At 37.2% G+C, this 14,100-nt stretch overlaps 1 protein-coding gene across 3 annotated transcripts in view; it reads left to right on the forward strand.

The window, feature by feature from the left end:
- SAMHD1 (SAM and HD domain containing deoxynucleoside triphosphate triphosphohydrolase 1) overlaps positions 1-14,100 on the forward strand; it is a 67,367-nt gene that overhangs the window by 17,705 nt on the left and 35,562 nt on the right. For all 3 annotated transcript variants that reach the window (XM_027558601.1, XM_027558602.1, XM_027558603.1), the window contains exons 4-10: positions 194-354; positions 5,055-5,170; positions 7,228-7,298; positions 10,487-10,645; positions 11,714-11,814; positions 11,994-12,102; positions 12,914-13,005. In XM_027558601.1, the coding sequence (XP_027414402.1) occupies positions 194-354; positions 5,055-5,170; positions 7,228-7,298; positions 10,487-10,645; positions 11,714-11,814; positions 11,994-12,102; positions 12,914-13,005 (809 nt within the window). The remainder of the gene's footprint in view (positions 1-193; positions 355-5,054; positions 5,171-7,227; positions 7,299-10,486; positions 10,646-11,713; positions 11,815-11,993; positions 12,103-12,913; positions 13,006-14,100) is intronic.

The raw sequence follows: 14,100 nt of genomic DNA on the forward strand, positions 1-14,100 counted from the left end.
CCAATACACTTGATCTGTCTGGTAGTGATTCCTAAATAAAGTTAAGATTTTCATACCTTGTCATTTCCCGTAGTAGTATTCTTACTTGAAAGCAAATAGCTTTAACTTCACACTGTAGATCGGAATGAGTGGACAAAAATTTTAGATGGGGTAATGATTTCTTGCTCACATTAACTTAAACATAATTTTCTAGGTGATCAATGATCCTATCCATGGCCACATTGAATTTCACCCTCTCCTCATGCGAATCATCGACACACCACAATTTCAGCGCCTGCGATACATCAAGCAGTTGGGAGGCGGTTACTATGTTTTTCCAGGAGCTTCACACAATCGATTTGAGCACAGTCTAGGGTAAGAAGCCTCCCTGTTGACTCAGATGGTAAAGTGTCTGCCTGTAATGTGGGAGACCTGGGTTCCATCCCCGGGTTAGGAAGATCCCCTGGAGAAGGAAGTGGCAACCCACTCTAGTATTCTTGCCTGGAAAACTCCATGGATGGAGGAGCCTGGTAGGTTACAGTTCGTGGGGTTGCAAAGAGTCAGACATAAGTGAGCGACTTCACTTTCACTTTAGGGTAAGAAGAATACAATGAGTTAAAAGTTATGTGATTAATTTAAATTTTTTTTAAAAAGTTATGTGAACGTAGTTTCTCCCTCTCTTTCTGAATACCTTGTTGTATAAATTTAATGCCTTTTTCATCTTAACTAAGCACTTACCACACACCATAGCTGTAGCTTTCACAGTTTGAGGTATATCATTGAAACTAGCACAAATTTCTTTTTCCTTCTTCACAATTTCACAGGAGATCTATTCTTATGATAGATCTTAGCAACCTCAGCATAACAATCTTTTTTTATCTTTATTGAGTTGAGAATTTTGACCTTTTTGCTCACTTACAATGGACATGAGTTTGAGTAGGCTCCGGGAGTTGGTGATGGACAGGGAAGCCTGGCGTGCTGCAGTCCATGGGGTCACAAAGAGTTGGACACGACTGAGCAACTGAACTGAACTACTCACTCACAGGAAGCACTTCTAGGCTTCTCTTTGGCACATCTGAATTGCCAGATTTACTACTCTTGCACTTTGGGGCAAAATAAGGGTTACTTGAACATAAGCACTATGAAATGTTGATAATCAGCCTGATAATTGTGCTGGCTGCTAAGTGGCTAATGTATGGGATGCGCTGGACAAAAGAGTCATTCATGACCTGGTCATGATGAAACAGAAAAGTATGAGATTTCATCATGCTACTCAGAATGGACTGATTTAAAATTGATTTATGAATTGTGTATTTCTGGAACTTTCCATCTAATATTTTCAGACTATAGGTGACTACTGGTAACTCAAATGAGAAGAATGAAACCAATGATAAGGGAAAACTGCTCTGTTACTTTGGTCTTGTTTATTTGTTTAGAAGCATTTTTAATTAGCCAGAACACAAACATCTACTCAAATCTTTATTCATCAATAAATACTTACTGAAAAATTGTCCAGTTCAGTCACTCAGTCATGTCCCGACTCATTGCGACCCCACAGACTGCAGCACACCAGGCTTCCCTGTCCATCACCAACTCCCGGAGCCTACTCAAACTCACATCCGTCGAGTCGGTGATGCCATCCAACTATCTCATTCTGTGTTGTCCCCTTCTCCTGCCTTCAATCTTTGCCAGCATCAGGGTCTTTTCTAGTGAGTCAGTTGTTCACATCAGGTGGCCAAAGTATTTTTAGAAAAATTGTTAGACCATACCAAACTGATAAGGTAGCAACTGTTTCTATTCTTGTGGAGTTCAGAGTTTAGGGGACAAGAAAGATATTTATTCATTCAGGAAGTACTTTCAGGTGGAAATGCTAAAAGTGTATTTAACATTTGTTGGGCACCATATCTTCAATCTATGTTGTAAACATTACGATGCCAGAAGTTTGCTTTTTAAAAAAATGGGATAAAATAAACAATATAAAATTTACCTTCCTAACTATTTTTAAGTTTACAGTTCAATAATGTTAAATATGTCCACATTATTGGGCAACCAATCTCCAAAACATTTTCATCTTGCAAAATTGAAACTCTGTATCCATTGAATAGCAAGTTCCCATTTCTCTTCTCCCCAGTCCCTCAGTAACCATTATTCTACTTTCTGTTCCGGTGAATTTGACCATGTTATGTACCTCATTACAGTTTCCCAGGTGGCACAGTGGTAAAGAATCCACTTGCCGATGCAGGAGATGCAAGAAACTTGGTTTAGATCCTTGAGTTGGGAAGATTCCCTGAAATACGAAATGGCAACCCACTGCAGTACTTTTTGCCTGGAGAATATCATGGACAGAGGAGCCTGGCGGGCTACAGTCATATGAGTGATTTCATAGAATATTTGTCATTCTGTAATTGGCTTATTTCACTTAGCATAATTTCCCCAAGTCACTCATGATGGAGCGTGTGTCAGAATATCCTTACTTTGCTCAGTTAAAAACTGCTGATAGGTTACCCTAAGTGACAGACACTGGGAAATTTGTATTATGTATGTATAGAATTTGTACTTACAAGTACTTGTTTAATTGGGAATTAACTCTTATCCTAAAGTTGGCCAAAATGGGGTTCTTTTGATATTCCAAAATTAATTTTTTTCATGTGCAGCTAGAAAAAGCCAACTTGATAAAACATCTTTTCAAAATTCTGAACTTAAAGAAACAGAAGTCTTTCTGGGAGTATTTGCGTTTCTTTTCCTGTAATCTTAAAGATATAAAAGTTCTACCTGATCTTCTTAGGCATCCCCCCACCCCTACTGTGTTCTGAGATCTTGGTTTCTGCTACCCGAAAGTTACTCACATGGTATACATTTGGCAAGCAGTCAGATAGACTGGGAAGTCTGTTTGTCTGGCTGTGGCAACTCTCAGGAAAATTTGTTATAAAGGGTCTTTTTCATCTTAACCTTCATTACATCCTCCTATACACCAAAGGACTTTACTCTCTTAGGCTGTTTTGGGAAATAAATTTCTAAATCTTATGAAGGTTGCGTCCTTTGCACTCTCTTGTGGGGATGCCTCTTGCATTTTATTGGTTTGAGTCACTGTTAAGATACTACTTGTCAGTGACCAGACAATGGATCCTTAAAAGTGGAGAAACTTGGTAAATTGGTAAATTTTTTAGAGAGCTTTCATTATAAAGAGCTGTTTTATTGTTACCTATGAAAAAAATTAGAAGACGGATAGTATATAAGACAGCTATGCCATCAGTTTAGAACAGACAAAAATAAACAAATTTGGGAAGGCTTATTTTGTAGTGTCCATTTAGGGTTCCCTGACAGATGCCAATAAAAACATTAGGTTAATTAATGTTAATTAGATTGATTAATAGAGAAAAAAGCTGAGAGGAGAGTGACGAGACTTCTTCCCAAGAAGGTGAAAATTTTAAAGGGATTTGTCCCAACAGGATAAAAATCTTTAGATTTTATTAAGAAATTAGATATTTTAAATGGATGTTAATAGGATTAAAAGAAAGGTTTTGATACAACACTATGTAAGGTTGGATGGGCCATGGGAACCTTCTGTTGGTGCCCAATATAAAGGGCCCCAAACAAATCCATTCTTTTTACCTCAGTTTAGTTTATATATGTCGAGAGTCAGACACGATTGAGCAACTTCACTTTCACTTTTCACTTTCATGCATTGGAGAAGGAAATGGCAACCCACTCCAGTGTTCTTGTCTGGAGAATCCCAGGGACGGGGGAGCCTGGTGGGCTGCCGCCTATGGGGTCGCACAGAGTCGGACACAAATGAAGTGACTTAGCAGCTGCAGCAGCAGCAGCAGTATATATAGTAAATATACTTAAATATATGTTTAAAATATTTATGTATATATTTAGAAGGCTGGAAGAAAATTATACTGAGATACCTGATCAATAATTGTTGGGACAACAGTTAAGCCAGTTAATCAAGTTAAAGGTATTTTTTTAAAAAGACCTGAGTCCCTTAGTTATCCTCCTCCCTGGAGACCCCAGAGCCTTTATATAAAAATAGATAAAATGACCAGAGGATAAAAAGGAAAGTTTCTAGAACCCCTTGTAAGACCATAGATTGTTGATGGTGTACTGCTGCTGCTGCTGCTACGTCACTTTAGTTGTGTCCGACTCTGCGACCCCATAGACGGCAGCCCACCAGGCTTCCCGTCCCTGGGATTCTCCAGGCAAGAACACTGGAGTGGGTTGCCATTTCCTTCTCCAGTGCATGAAAGTGAAAAGTGAAAGTGAAGTCGCTCAGTCATGTCGGACTCTTAGCGACCCCATGGACTGCAGCCCACCAGGCTCCTCCGTCCATGGGATTTTCTAGGCAAAAGTACTGGAGTGGGGTCCCATTGCCTTCTCCGTGATGGAGGCTAAAGTTAATGGTGTAAGAGTTGATAGGATTGAGATGACAGTTTATAAAAATAGATGTATTTAAGTGGGTTTAATATAATATGTTTATATCTCTTTTTCCTAACTATATTGTGTATAGACATTATGTCTTCCTGGGGAATGCTTCTCCTGCCTGGTATTATAAGACAGGATATATAAATCCGCCCCTCAGAAAATATTAAATATATAAAAAATTCCAAAACAATTCAATAGGATTACCTGAACTTACACAATATAATGTAAAAATAAGGCCTAATATTCATAAGCTAATAATAATCAAAGTAAAGAAAAGGTAGCTGGGGAAATCAGTCTTTTAATATTATTCAGGCAGCAGACCAATTCTTTGGGGAGTTAAAATCAATTCTCTCTGTCTTGCAAATCTCTACAAATCAGAAATATAAAACAGCCTACAAGGACCAGAAATGTAATACAGGCTGTTACAGAAATGTAATACAGCCTACAAGCTCAGACACGTAGACTCTGAAACAAAAAGAGAAAAAGAGGGCTTTTTACACTCAAACTGCTGAGAAGGGTCCATAACCCATAGTCTGATTCACAGCCTCCTTAGGGATTTATCATGGACAAATATACATCTTAACAGTCGCTCATCTTTCAAACAGAAAAATAAATTTTTCGTTTTTGTTTTGTTCCTTCCTGCTCTGCAGCGTGGGGTATCTAGCAGGACGTCTAGTTCGTGAACTGAGTGAAAAACAACCAGAGCTGCAGATAAGTGAACGAGATATTCTCTGTGTTCAGATTGCTGGTCTTTGTCATGATCTTGGTAAGCAGTTCAAAGAACCAGAGTTCTAGTGTAAAATCACCTGTCACCTCTCTTTGAAATACAACTAAGAGCAATATGAAAGTTGTGTTCTAATTCTTTGAAGAGTTAACATTAATGTAAATTTGCCATTGCTTCTTCCTAGAATGGTTCATAAGCCCAAAGCATTGCTTTCTTTTTTTTTTAAGTCTTTCAATGAGTTTCCCACGTTGCACCCTTCATTGCAGGTTATATGAAAGGACGTTCTAATAGTGGTTTTTCCTTACTACTGTGTGTTGGAATGTTGTAAATTTGATTTTTCCTTTATCTTTGCTGAATAAAATTGCTATTTCCCTTCAGTTACTTTGTGAAATCTATTCTCACACCTAGAATATATAATCTGCTCTAGCAGATTAACAAGAAATTTAGAGAACTCCTTGTGACCTATACTCACAACCTCAGTCTTGGGCCACTTAAATCCAAGTAAAAGAATATCATCTTTCTCCAGAGACAAAGAGAAAAAAGAATGTTCTCTTTTATCATGAGGAGTTTTTTCCTCTCTTCTTGTAATTTTTTCCTATTTACTGGAGTAATTTATGGATATCCCAGGCAGCGAAGTAGTAAAGAATCTGCCTGCTAAAAAAAAAAAAAGAATCTGCCTGCTAATGCAGGAGACTCAAGAGACATGGGCTCAATCCCTGGGTCAGGAAGATCCCCTGGAGTAGGAAATGGGAACCCGCTCCAGTTTTCTTGCCTGGAAAATTCCATGGACAGGTGAGCCTGGCTACAGGCCATGGGGTCACAAAGAGTCAGACATTGAGCGTGCGCGCGCATGTGCGTGCGTGCGCGCGCATGTGCGTGCACGCGCGCGCGTACACACACACACACACACATTGAAGGATCCTAAGAGTTTGCATGTGCCCTCGGTGCAGACAAAGGGAGGTTTTTGTGTTTCAGTAGTCAGATAATTAAAGGCATAGGGCTGTCTTTTCAGCACGTTCCCTTGGAGATTTTAGTAGGACCAGTATCAGCCTTCGATCATTAATTTAAGATTCTTGGTATTTTGAGAGGGAGCTTTTGGGAATCTTATACCAATCCCCAGGAGTCTAAACTCTGCAGTAACAAGCCTTTATTTATGTACTGAAACATGCAGAAAAGGCCTGGGGCTGGTCCAAGTGAGCTCCCTCTCCCATCTAGCAAGGAAATGTGGGGGGGGATTTGTTCCCAGGACCCCCTCCGGATACAAAAAAAAAAAACCAAAGCCCAATGCTTATATAAAATTTGTATATAACTCATACACATCCTCTCCTGTGTATAGAGAATTAAATCAATTATTCTATAATTAAATCAATTCTAGATTACTGATAATACCAATATGTAAATAACTGCCAGCAAGCTTGGCAAATTCAAGTTTTGCTTTTTGGAACTTCCTGAATTTTTTTTTTCCCCCAAATATTTTCTGTCCAAGGTTGATTGAATCTGTGAATGCAGAGGGCCAAGTTTAACTCCTTCAGAAATTCTGATGATTCCAGATTTGTGCCTCAGCAAAGTTTCATGTTGATAGATGTTGTAGAATGTTAAGGTCACTTATGAATAAGATGAAGTAGTGATCTCCACTTTTGATTGCCCATATCATCAATAAAAACAAAGATAAGCCCTGATATGTGTCTAAAAGTATATACATTATAAAATTTACATAAAAAGGGATGTTTTTAAAGGTTCAGAGTACTAAAGTTCTAATGATTTCCTGACCCTAGTAGATTGTCTTAAAACTGCTTTTCTAACACTACCAATATGTAATCTAAAGAAGCCAAAAGTTTTTGTCATTAACATTCCTTTATTTACACAAAACTGTCCTTTCATTATGTAAACTCCAGTGACTCAGAGACCCCTCAGTGGAGAATTTACATTCTTGTATTGTTCTGCTTCTTGTTCTCTTGTTTTAGAAAATAGGAAGGAACAATTTGTTCCTTTTTTGTGATTATAAATTATTAATTTCCATTGATATTCACATTTAACTAAAAAAATTTCCTTTCCACCAATTTACAGTGTTCTGTTCTAAGGCAGCTTTTGTTTTTAAGGTCATGGGCCATTTTCTCATATGTTTGATGGAAGATTTATTCCACTTGCTCGACCAGAGATAAAATGGACGGTATGTATCCATATATTCAATATTTAGTAAAATAAAGACTAAGCAGTGACTACTGTGTTATAGTATAATTCCTGTTACAGTTTTTCAGGGTGTTGTTTTCATTTGATCCTCACAGCAGTCTCTAAGGAGGAAATCATTATCTCCATTTTTGTAAGTGTAAAGGAACTCGAAACCCAGAGGTGTACTGATGCACCAAAAATCACAAAGCCTGTGAAATGATAGAGCCAGCACTAGAAAACCAGCAGCTAATTTAATGCTCTTTCTACTCTGTCATACTAGTATAAAATAAAAAATCAAAGGCTGACTCTGGCTTTGATTCATTTTGTGTGACCATAAAGTAAGTTCTATACTAAGTTCTTTGTATAATTACAGATTTGCAGGTAGCTAACCCATTTTTCTGGAATCAGTTTTTGAGAAGTAAAGGTAGGTCATCTTCCATTTTTGGCTGCACTATATTTGAAGCAGAAGATGATATCACTACATCCTGAACACTTCATTACATGTCAACCACTATTTATTCTCTCATTTTTAGAAAGGTATAATTCATCTTAAATATGTTGTCCAGATCATCATTGTATAGTTCAGTGAGTATTGACAAGTGTATTCATCCATGCAGCCACTACTCAAGTTGAGATGTGCAATATTTTCATCTTCCTGGAGAATTCCTGTGTGACTCTTTGTAGTCAGTTCCTACCCTCCCCATCATCATCACCTTCTAACTTTTATAAACAGATTCATTTTGCCTGTTTCTAGACTTGATAAAAGTAGAATCCTGTAATAGGTACTGTTTTGTCCTGTTTGTATTCATATTGTTTGTCCCTGAGGTAATAGCCCATTGTATGAATAAATCACTATTTGTTTATCTTTTCTCCTTTTGTAGAATTTGGGTTGTTTTCAGTTTGGGGCTATTACAAATATAAGGATGTTGTACATGTTACTATACACAATTTTTGTGGAAAATATTTTCATTTGTCTTAGTTTCATTTCTCCTTACCTAGTAGTAGAATTGCTGGGTCATCAAGTAGATGCATATTTTAACTTTATAAGAAATTACCAGACCTTCCCCATTTTACACTCTGCCAGCAGTATGAGAGTACCTGTTCTTCCATGGCCTTACCAACATTTAGATTTTTGGTTATTCTTTCTATTGAGTGTGAAATAGTCTTTTGTGGGATTTTCCCTTTTTTATTTGGCATTCTCTTTGTGTGTTAACTTCCCATTTCCTGTACTTTGTCACTGATAAATAATCTTTTGTAAAGAGATTTTCCATTTACCCATTAGAAAAAATTGAATATTTACCTTTTAGTTATCAATTTGAATAAATACATATATATAGTCAGATACATGTATTATGGATATTTTTTCTCTGACTTACCAATTACCAATTTATTTCTTTAAGATTTTTTTTTAATGTGGACCACTTTTAAAGTCTTTATTGAATTTTTTATAATATTGCTTCCATTTCATGGATTTTTTGTTTGTTTGTTTGTTTTCTGTTTTTTGGCCACAAGACCTGTGGGATTTTAGCTCTCTGATGAGGGATTGAGCTCACACACCTTGCACTGGAAGGCAGTCTTAACCACTGTACTGCCAGGAAAGTCTTAGTTCATTTCTTGAACAAAGGTGGCTTTTCAGAAAGAAAATTTAAAATTTTGATGAAGTATTCTGCTTCTTTCACCTAGTAAAAAGAATAGATTCTTTCCAGTTCTCCTGCCCTAGGGCCTCCCTCAGGCTAAAAGCCATAAAAGAACTGGAATGTTGCCCACAACAAAGAAGAACTAGAACTTTTCTCTTCCAAGTGTTTAGTTCTCTCTAACATCTGCCTGCTTTTGGTGGTAATCCAATACCTTCAGGAAGTTCAGTTCGGTTCCATTTAGTCGCTCAGTCTTGTTGCACTCTTTGCAACCCCATGGACTGCGCCAGGCCTCCCTGTCCATCACCAACTCCCAGAGTTTACTCAAACTCATGTCCGTTGAGTCGGTGATGCCATCCAACCATCTCATCCTCTGTCGTTCCCTTCTTCTCCGGCCTTCAAACTTTCCCAGCATCAGGGTCTTTTCAAATGAGTCAGCTCTTCACATCAGGTGGCCAAAGTATTGGAGTTTTAGCTTCAGCATCAGTCCTTCCAATGAATATTCAGGACTGATCTCCTTTAGGATGGACTGGTTGGATTTCCTTTCAGTCCAAGGGACTCTAAAGAGTCTTCTCTAACACCACAGTTCAAAAGCATCAGTTCTTTGGGGCTCAGCTTTCTTTATAGTCAAACTTGTTGCAGGAAGGGGGACCCCTTCCAAGGCCGAAACTGGGCTCTTGTCTAACACTCGGGAATGAGTTGCCCGAGGAGACACATGTGCTGATAAAGCAAGAGATTTTATTGGGAAAGGGCACCGGGGTGGAGAGCAGTAGGGTAAGGGAGAACAGCTCTTAGCAAAGATCTGTCCTATCACAGTTCTTAGAAAAGCAGAGGCCCTCCAGGGGGCCATTTGTTCTTTGTAACAATTACAAATGACTGACCAGAGACTGTGAGTAAAATGAGTCTATAGTTTGAGATTCCAGCCCAGATTTTAACTTCAGATCTCTGGAACATCCCGACACCTTTTTTTTTTTTTTTTTTGCTTCCAAGTTTGGAATTACCCCTTTTCACCACTAGATGGAAATGCTAATAGAACTTGTAGCTTCACAAATTCCAAAGCTGATGATACTATAGAACTAAATTTTATAGTAATATTCATTAAAATGGTATTCTACTGGGAATTTCCTGGCAGTCCAGTGGTTAGGGTTTGGCGCTTGCACTGCAAGGGCCTATGTTTGATCTCTGGTCAGGTAACTAAGATTCTGCAAACCATGAAGCTCACCAAAAACAAACAAACAAAAAGGTGTTCTATCCTTAAAATCTGGTAGTATTCAGCTGTGCTCTATAATACATACGTATTATAAATCTTATATCTCATTAAATATATTTATCAAATAATGATGCACCTGGATTATAAGGTTTTGTAGACTGGTAAAATATAGACAAATTTGACAGATATTTTTTAAATATCTGGAGGACTGTAGTTGAAAACTAGGTCATTAACGTGCATTAGAACTTTATCTCTGAATTACCAGGGAGCCAAGAGTAATTTGAATAATCAGGGGTCCCTGATGGACTAGAGTCTGTAACAAACCATACTGCTGCCTTTTCCTAGCATGAACAGGGCTCAGTTATGATGTTTGAGCACCTCATCAATTCTAACGGACTCCAAGATGTCATGAAATACTATGGTCTCATCCCTGAAGAAGATATTTTGTTTATCAAGGAACAAATTACAGGACCACCTGAATCACCCATCAAAGATGCTTCAAAGGTAAATTTGTGTACAACCTAATTTAAACCGACTGGTTCTTTTCATCTCGTCTTCTCTTGGTTCCTTCAGATTTGTATTTGAAGGGGTGACATTTTGCTATTTTAGGAGACTAAATGATAAAATATGTGATACATTTCTACTGTTTAGTGCAAAAAATAAAAGGCTTATATAGTTCTTCCAGCTCTTAACTGAGTTCTTTAGAAGTTATCCCCCAAATTAAAATACACATATTAATATTTTTAATGAATATGTATGCAGAATTTTATATAGAAGCCTAAAGTAACTTAGTTCTGAAAGTATGTGTCTTGTTTACCCATTAAAATTAATGTTTGGATTATTTAGATATGTGAAGACCTAGAAAAAAAAGTTGAATTAGTTCAGAGGGAAGTATGATTTGTTTCCTTTTTGATCTTTTTTCTTTTAATTAGGAAAAAGAATTTCCCTTAGTGTTTTTTAGTCTTTTTTTCCTTAAAACACACAAATCTACTTGTAAGGTATAAGATAAATAGGAGGATTTTACAGCAAATATCCTATCTCCAAAAAACAGAGTTCCTAGGAATTCCCTGGTGATCCAGTGGCTGGGACTCTGGCGCTTTCACTGCCAAGGGCCCAGGTTCCATCCCTGGTTGGGGAACTAGGATCCCCAGGATCACTCAGCGCAGCCAGAAAAAAAACACAGAGCTCCAAGAATTTTCACTCCTGAATTTAAGCATTCGAATATAAGAAACATTCTTACTAGTTTATAAATAGATCTTAATATTTTAAAAAATCTTTTAAACCAAGAAAACAAGAAAGCTTGTTGGTTATCTAAGTGTAATAGAATTAGGATCCTTCCAAAGGCACTAGGTTTAGTATTAACAGGATATCATATTTTAGCATTTCTAGCATTTCTTTCCCTTTTCTACTAATTTGGGAATTAAGTGAAGGAAAAAAGAGTAGAACCTTCTCACTTACCTAACATTCGCATTCAAATATCTGTTTATAATTTTCGGGTTAATACACTTGCTTTGCTTATAAATAGATTTATCTCCTGTTCTATAACTTTCAGTGGGTTTTCTTCTCTTCCAGTGGCTCTATAAAGGGCGTCCTAAAGAAAAAAGCTTCCTTTATGAGATAGTGGCCAATAAAAGAAATGGCATTGATGTGGACAAATGGGATTATTTTGCCAGGTATGCACTGAACACTTCAGAAAAATTGATTAGAAATCTTGTATACTTTAAATAGATACAATTTTTATTTAAGTAAATAAGCAAGCAAAATAAAACCGTTATATAAATTTAGTATTGATATTTAAGGTATGGTTTCCTTTGCTGAAAAATTTCATCTCTCTGCTTGGGAATCTCTCCAGGGACTGCCATCATCTTGGAATCCAAAATAGCTTTGATTACAAGCGCTTTCTTAAGTTTGCCCGTGTCTGTGAAGTAGATAATATGAAGCATATTTGTACTAGAGAAAAGGTAAGCTATGTCAGAGGACAATAAGGAAGGTGTGATTCTTAGCTTGAAGTCTAGAAATACCCTTTCAGTAAATTGGAAAAATCACTACCTGGTAAATTATCTATCTCTTTACTTCGTGCTTAGCATTTGTAAGTATTTTAAAGCTCTTTTCACTTCTCCTGTATGGTCTACTGTCTACAGTAGACATTTACTGAGTCTTGTTCTCAGCACTGTTTAACGTGCTTTAGAGGATTAACTCAATCTTCACAATCCTGTAAGATAGAAACTGTTATTTTCCCATTTAACAGATAAGCAAATTGAAGCACAAAGAAGGCATACAGTTAATGGCAGAACTGGAGTTTCAATCCAGGAAGTTTGGCTTGAGTCTTGTCCTTAATCACTGTATTGTATGTTTCATAGTAGTTATAATCCTATAATCATTAATTCCCTGCTAGGTTAGTCATATAACTAAAGAATAGAACAGTGCTATACTATACAAAGTCTTTCTTTTCAGAATGAAGATTAGAAGAAGAATACCTAACTTCTAGAATTATTGGGAAATTTAAAAAATATATTTAAGATGCCTCAAACAGAATGCATCGCAGAGTTAAGATGCTCAGTAGATTTTGGTTTACTAAGAATAAAAGTTGCAGATAAGTAGTATTATGAGTCTTCCTTGCTCTTTCTTGGGAGTCTTAGGGGTTTTGATGAATTTTACCTGTGTCCAGTCTTCTTTTATGCCACCATCCCTTTTTCCTGACTTATATGCAGTCTACTAACAAGGGAACCTAATCTGATCCTACCTTAATGTTTGTTTCACCTCTTTCTGCAGGAGGTTGGAAACCTGTATGACATGTTCCACACACGCAACTGTTTGCACCGCAGAGCTTATCAACACAAAGTTGGCAACATCATTGATACAATGTAAGAAATTTGATTGTTATTTTCCTATAAAATTTTCCATGATTTTTACTAGAGTATCGTACTTGGGTCAAGTTGAGATTTCTAAATAAATTCAAGTAAAGTTTAAGTGAACAAATCTAAAATGGTTCCCTTAAACAAAACAAAAACTAGCATAAAGTGAATTTAGAGGTGAGTGTTAAAGAGGATAGACTCAAGCAGAAGAGGGGGTTTAGGCTAGATAGGAAGAGGCTACCCTGGGATGGCTTAGATCTCCACACAGGTAGTCACTTAGGTACCAGATATTAATCATCGAGGTGAGAAATGAGATATGGATAACTGACACTCTGAAATTAATGACAAAAATGAATTTTGAAGATTAATGTCTCTCCCTACCCTGTCAATTATCAACATTAGTAGAAAACAGTAAAACCTACAGGAATTTCGGGCTTTCCTCGTAGCTCAGTCAGTGAAGAGTCTGCCTGCAATGCAAGATATCCAGATTCGATTCCTGGGTCAGGACGATCCCCTAGAGAAGGAAATCGCAACCCACTCCGGTATTCTTGCCTGGAGAATCCCATGGACAGAGGAGCCTGGCGGGTAACAGTCCGTGGGGTCGCAAGAGTCAGACACATCTGAGTGACTAAACCACCACCACAGAAATTTTACTTCTCCCTGATCCAGTCAGAACCAAAGCAGAAAAGTACAACTAGGTCCCTAAGTGACTCAGAGACCTCATGAGGAATTTCCAAAAGTGGGGTATGAGTCAAGTTAATTCTGTGGCCCTAAAATAGTTTTAAATGAATCTCTTTTAAGCTTTTACTGTTCATGTTTACATTTGTGTTGAGAAAATTTACTTTCTGCTTTTTTCTTCATCTTTTGTCATGAGCAGACTAGTTAGAATCCTTTCTCCTATTTGTATGGCTGTTACTTTGGTAAGCGGAGAAGGCTAAGAGTTTTTTTTTGTTTGTTTGTTTTCAATGCAGAGACTCAGAGAGATCTAGGAACAGTCTGGTACTGCTTCTTCCTAACTTGATTAAATGAAAATTACTCAATTTCTATGTCTATATAATATAGGTTGATTACACCTGTGTTACTGATAGAAAGATTAAATATGAT

Source organism: Bos indicus x Bos taurus, chromosome 13, assembly GCF_003369695.1.
Source record: "Bos indicus x Bos taurus breed Angus x Brahman F1 hybrid chromosome 13, Bos_hybrid_MaternalHap_v2.0, whole genome shotgun sequence".
NCBI lineage: Eukaryota > Metazoa > Chordata > Mammalia > Artiodactyla > Bovidae > Bos > Bos indicus x Bos taurus.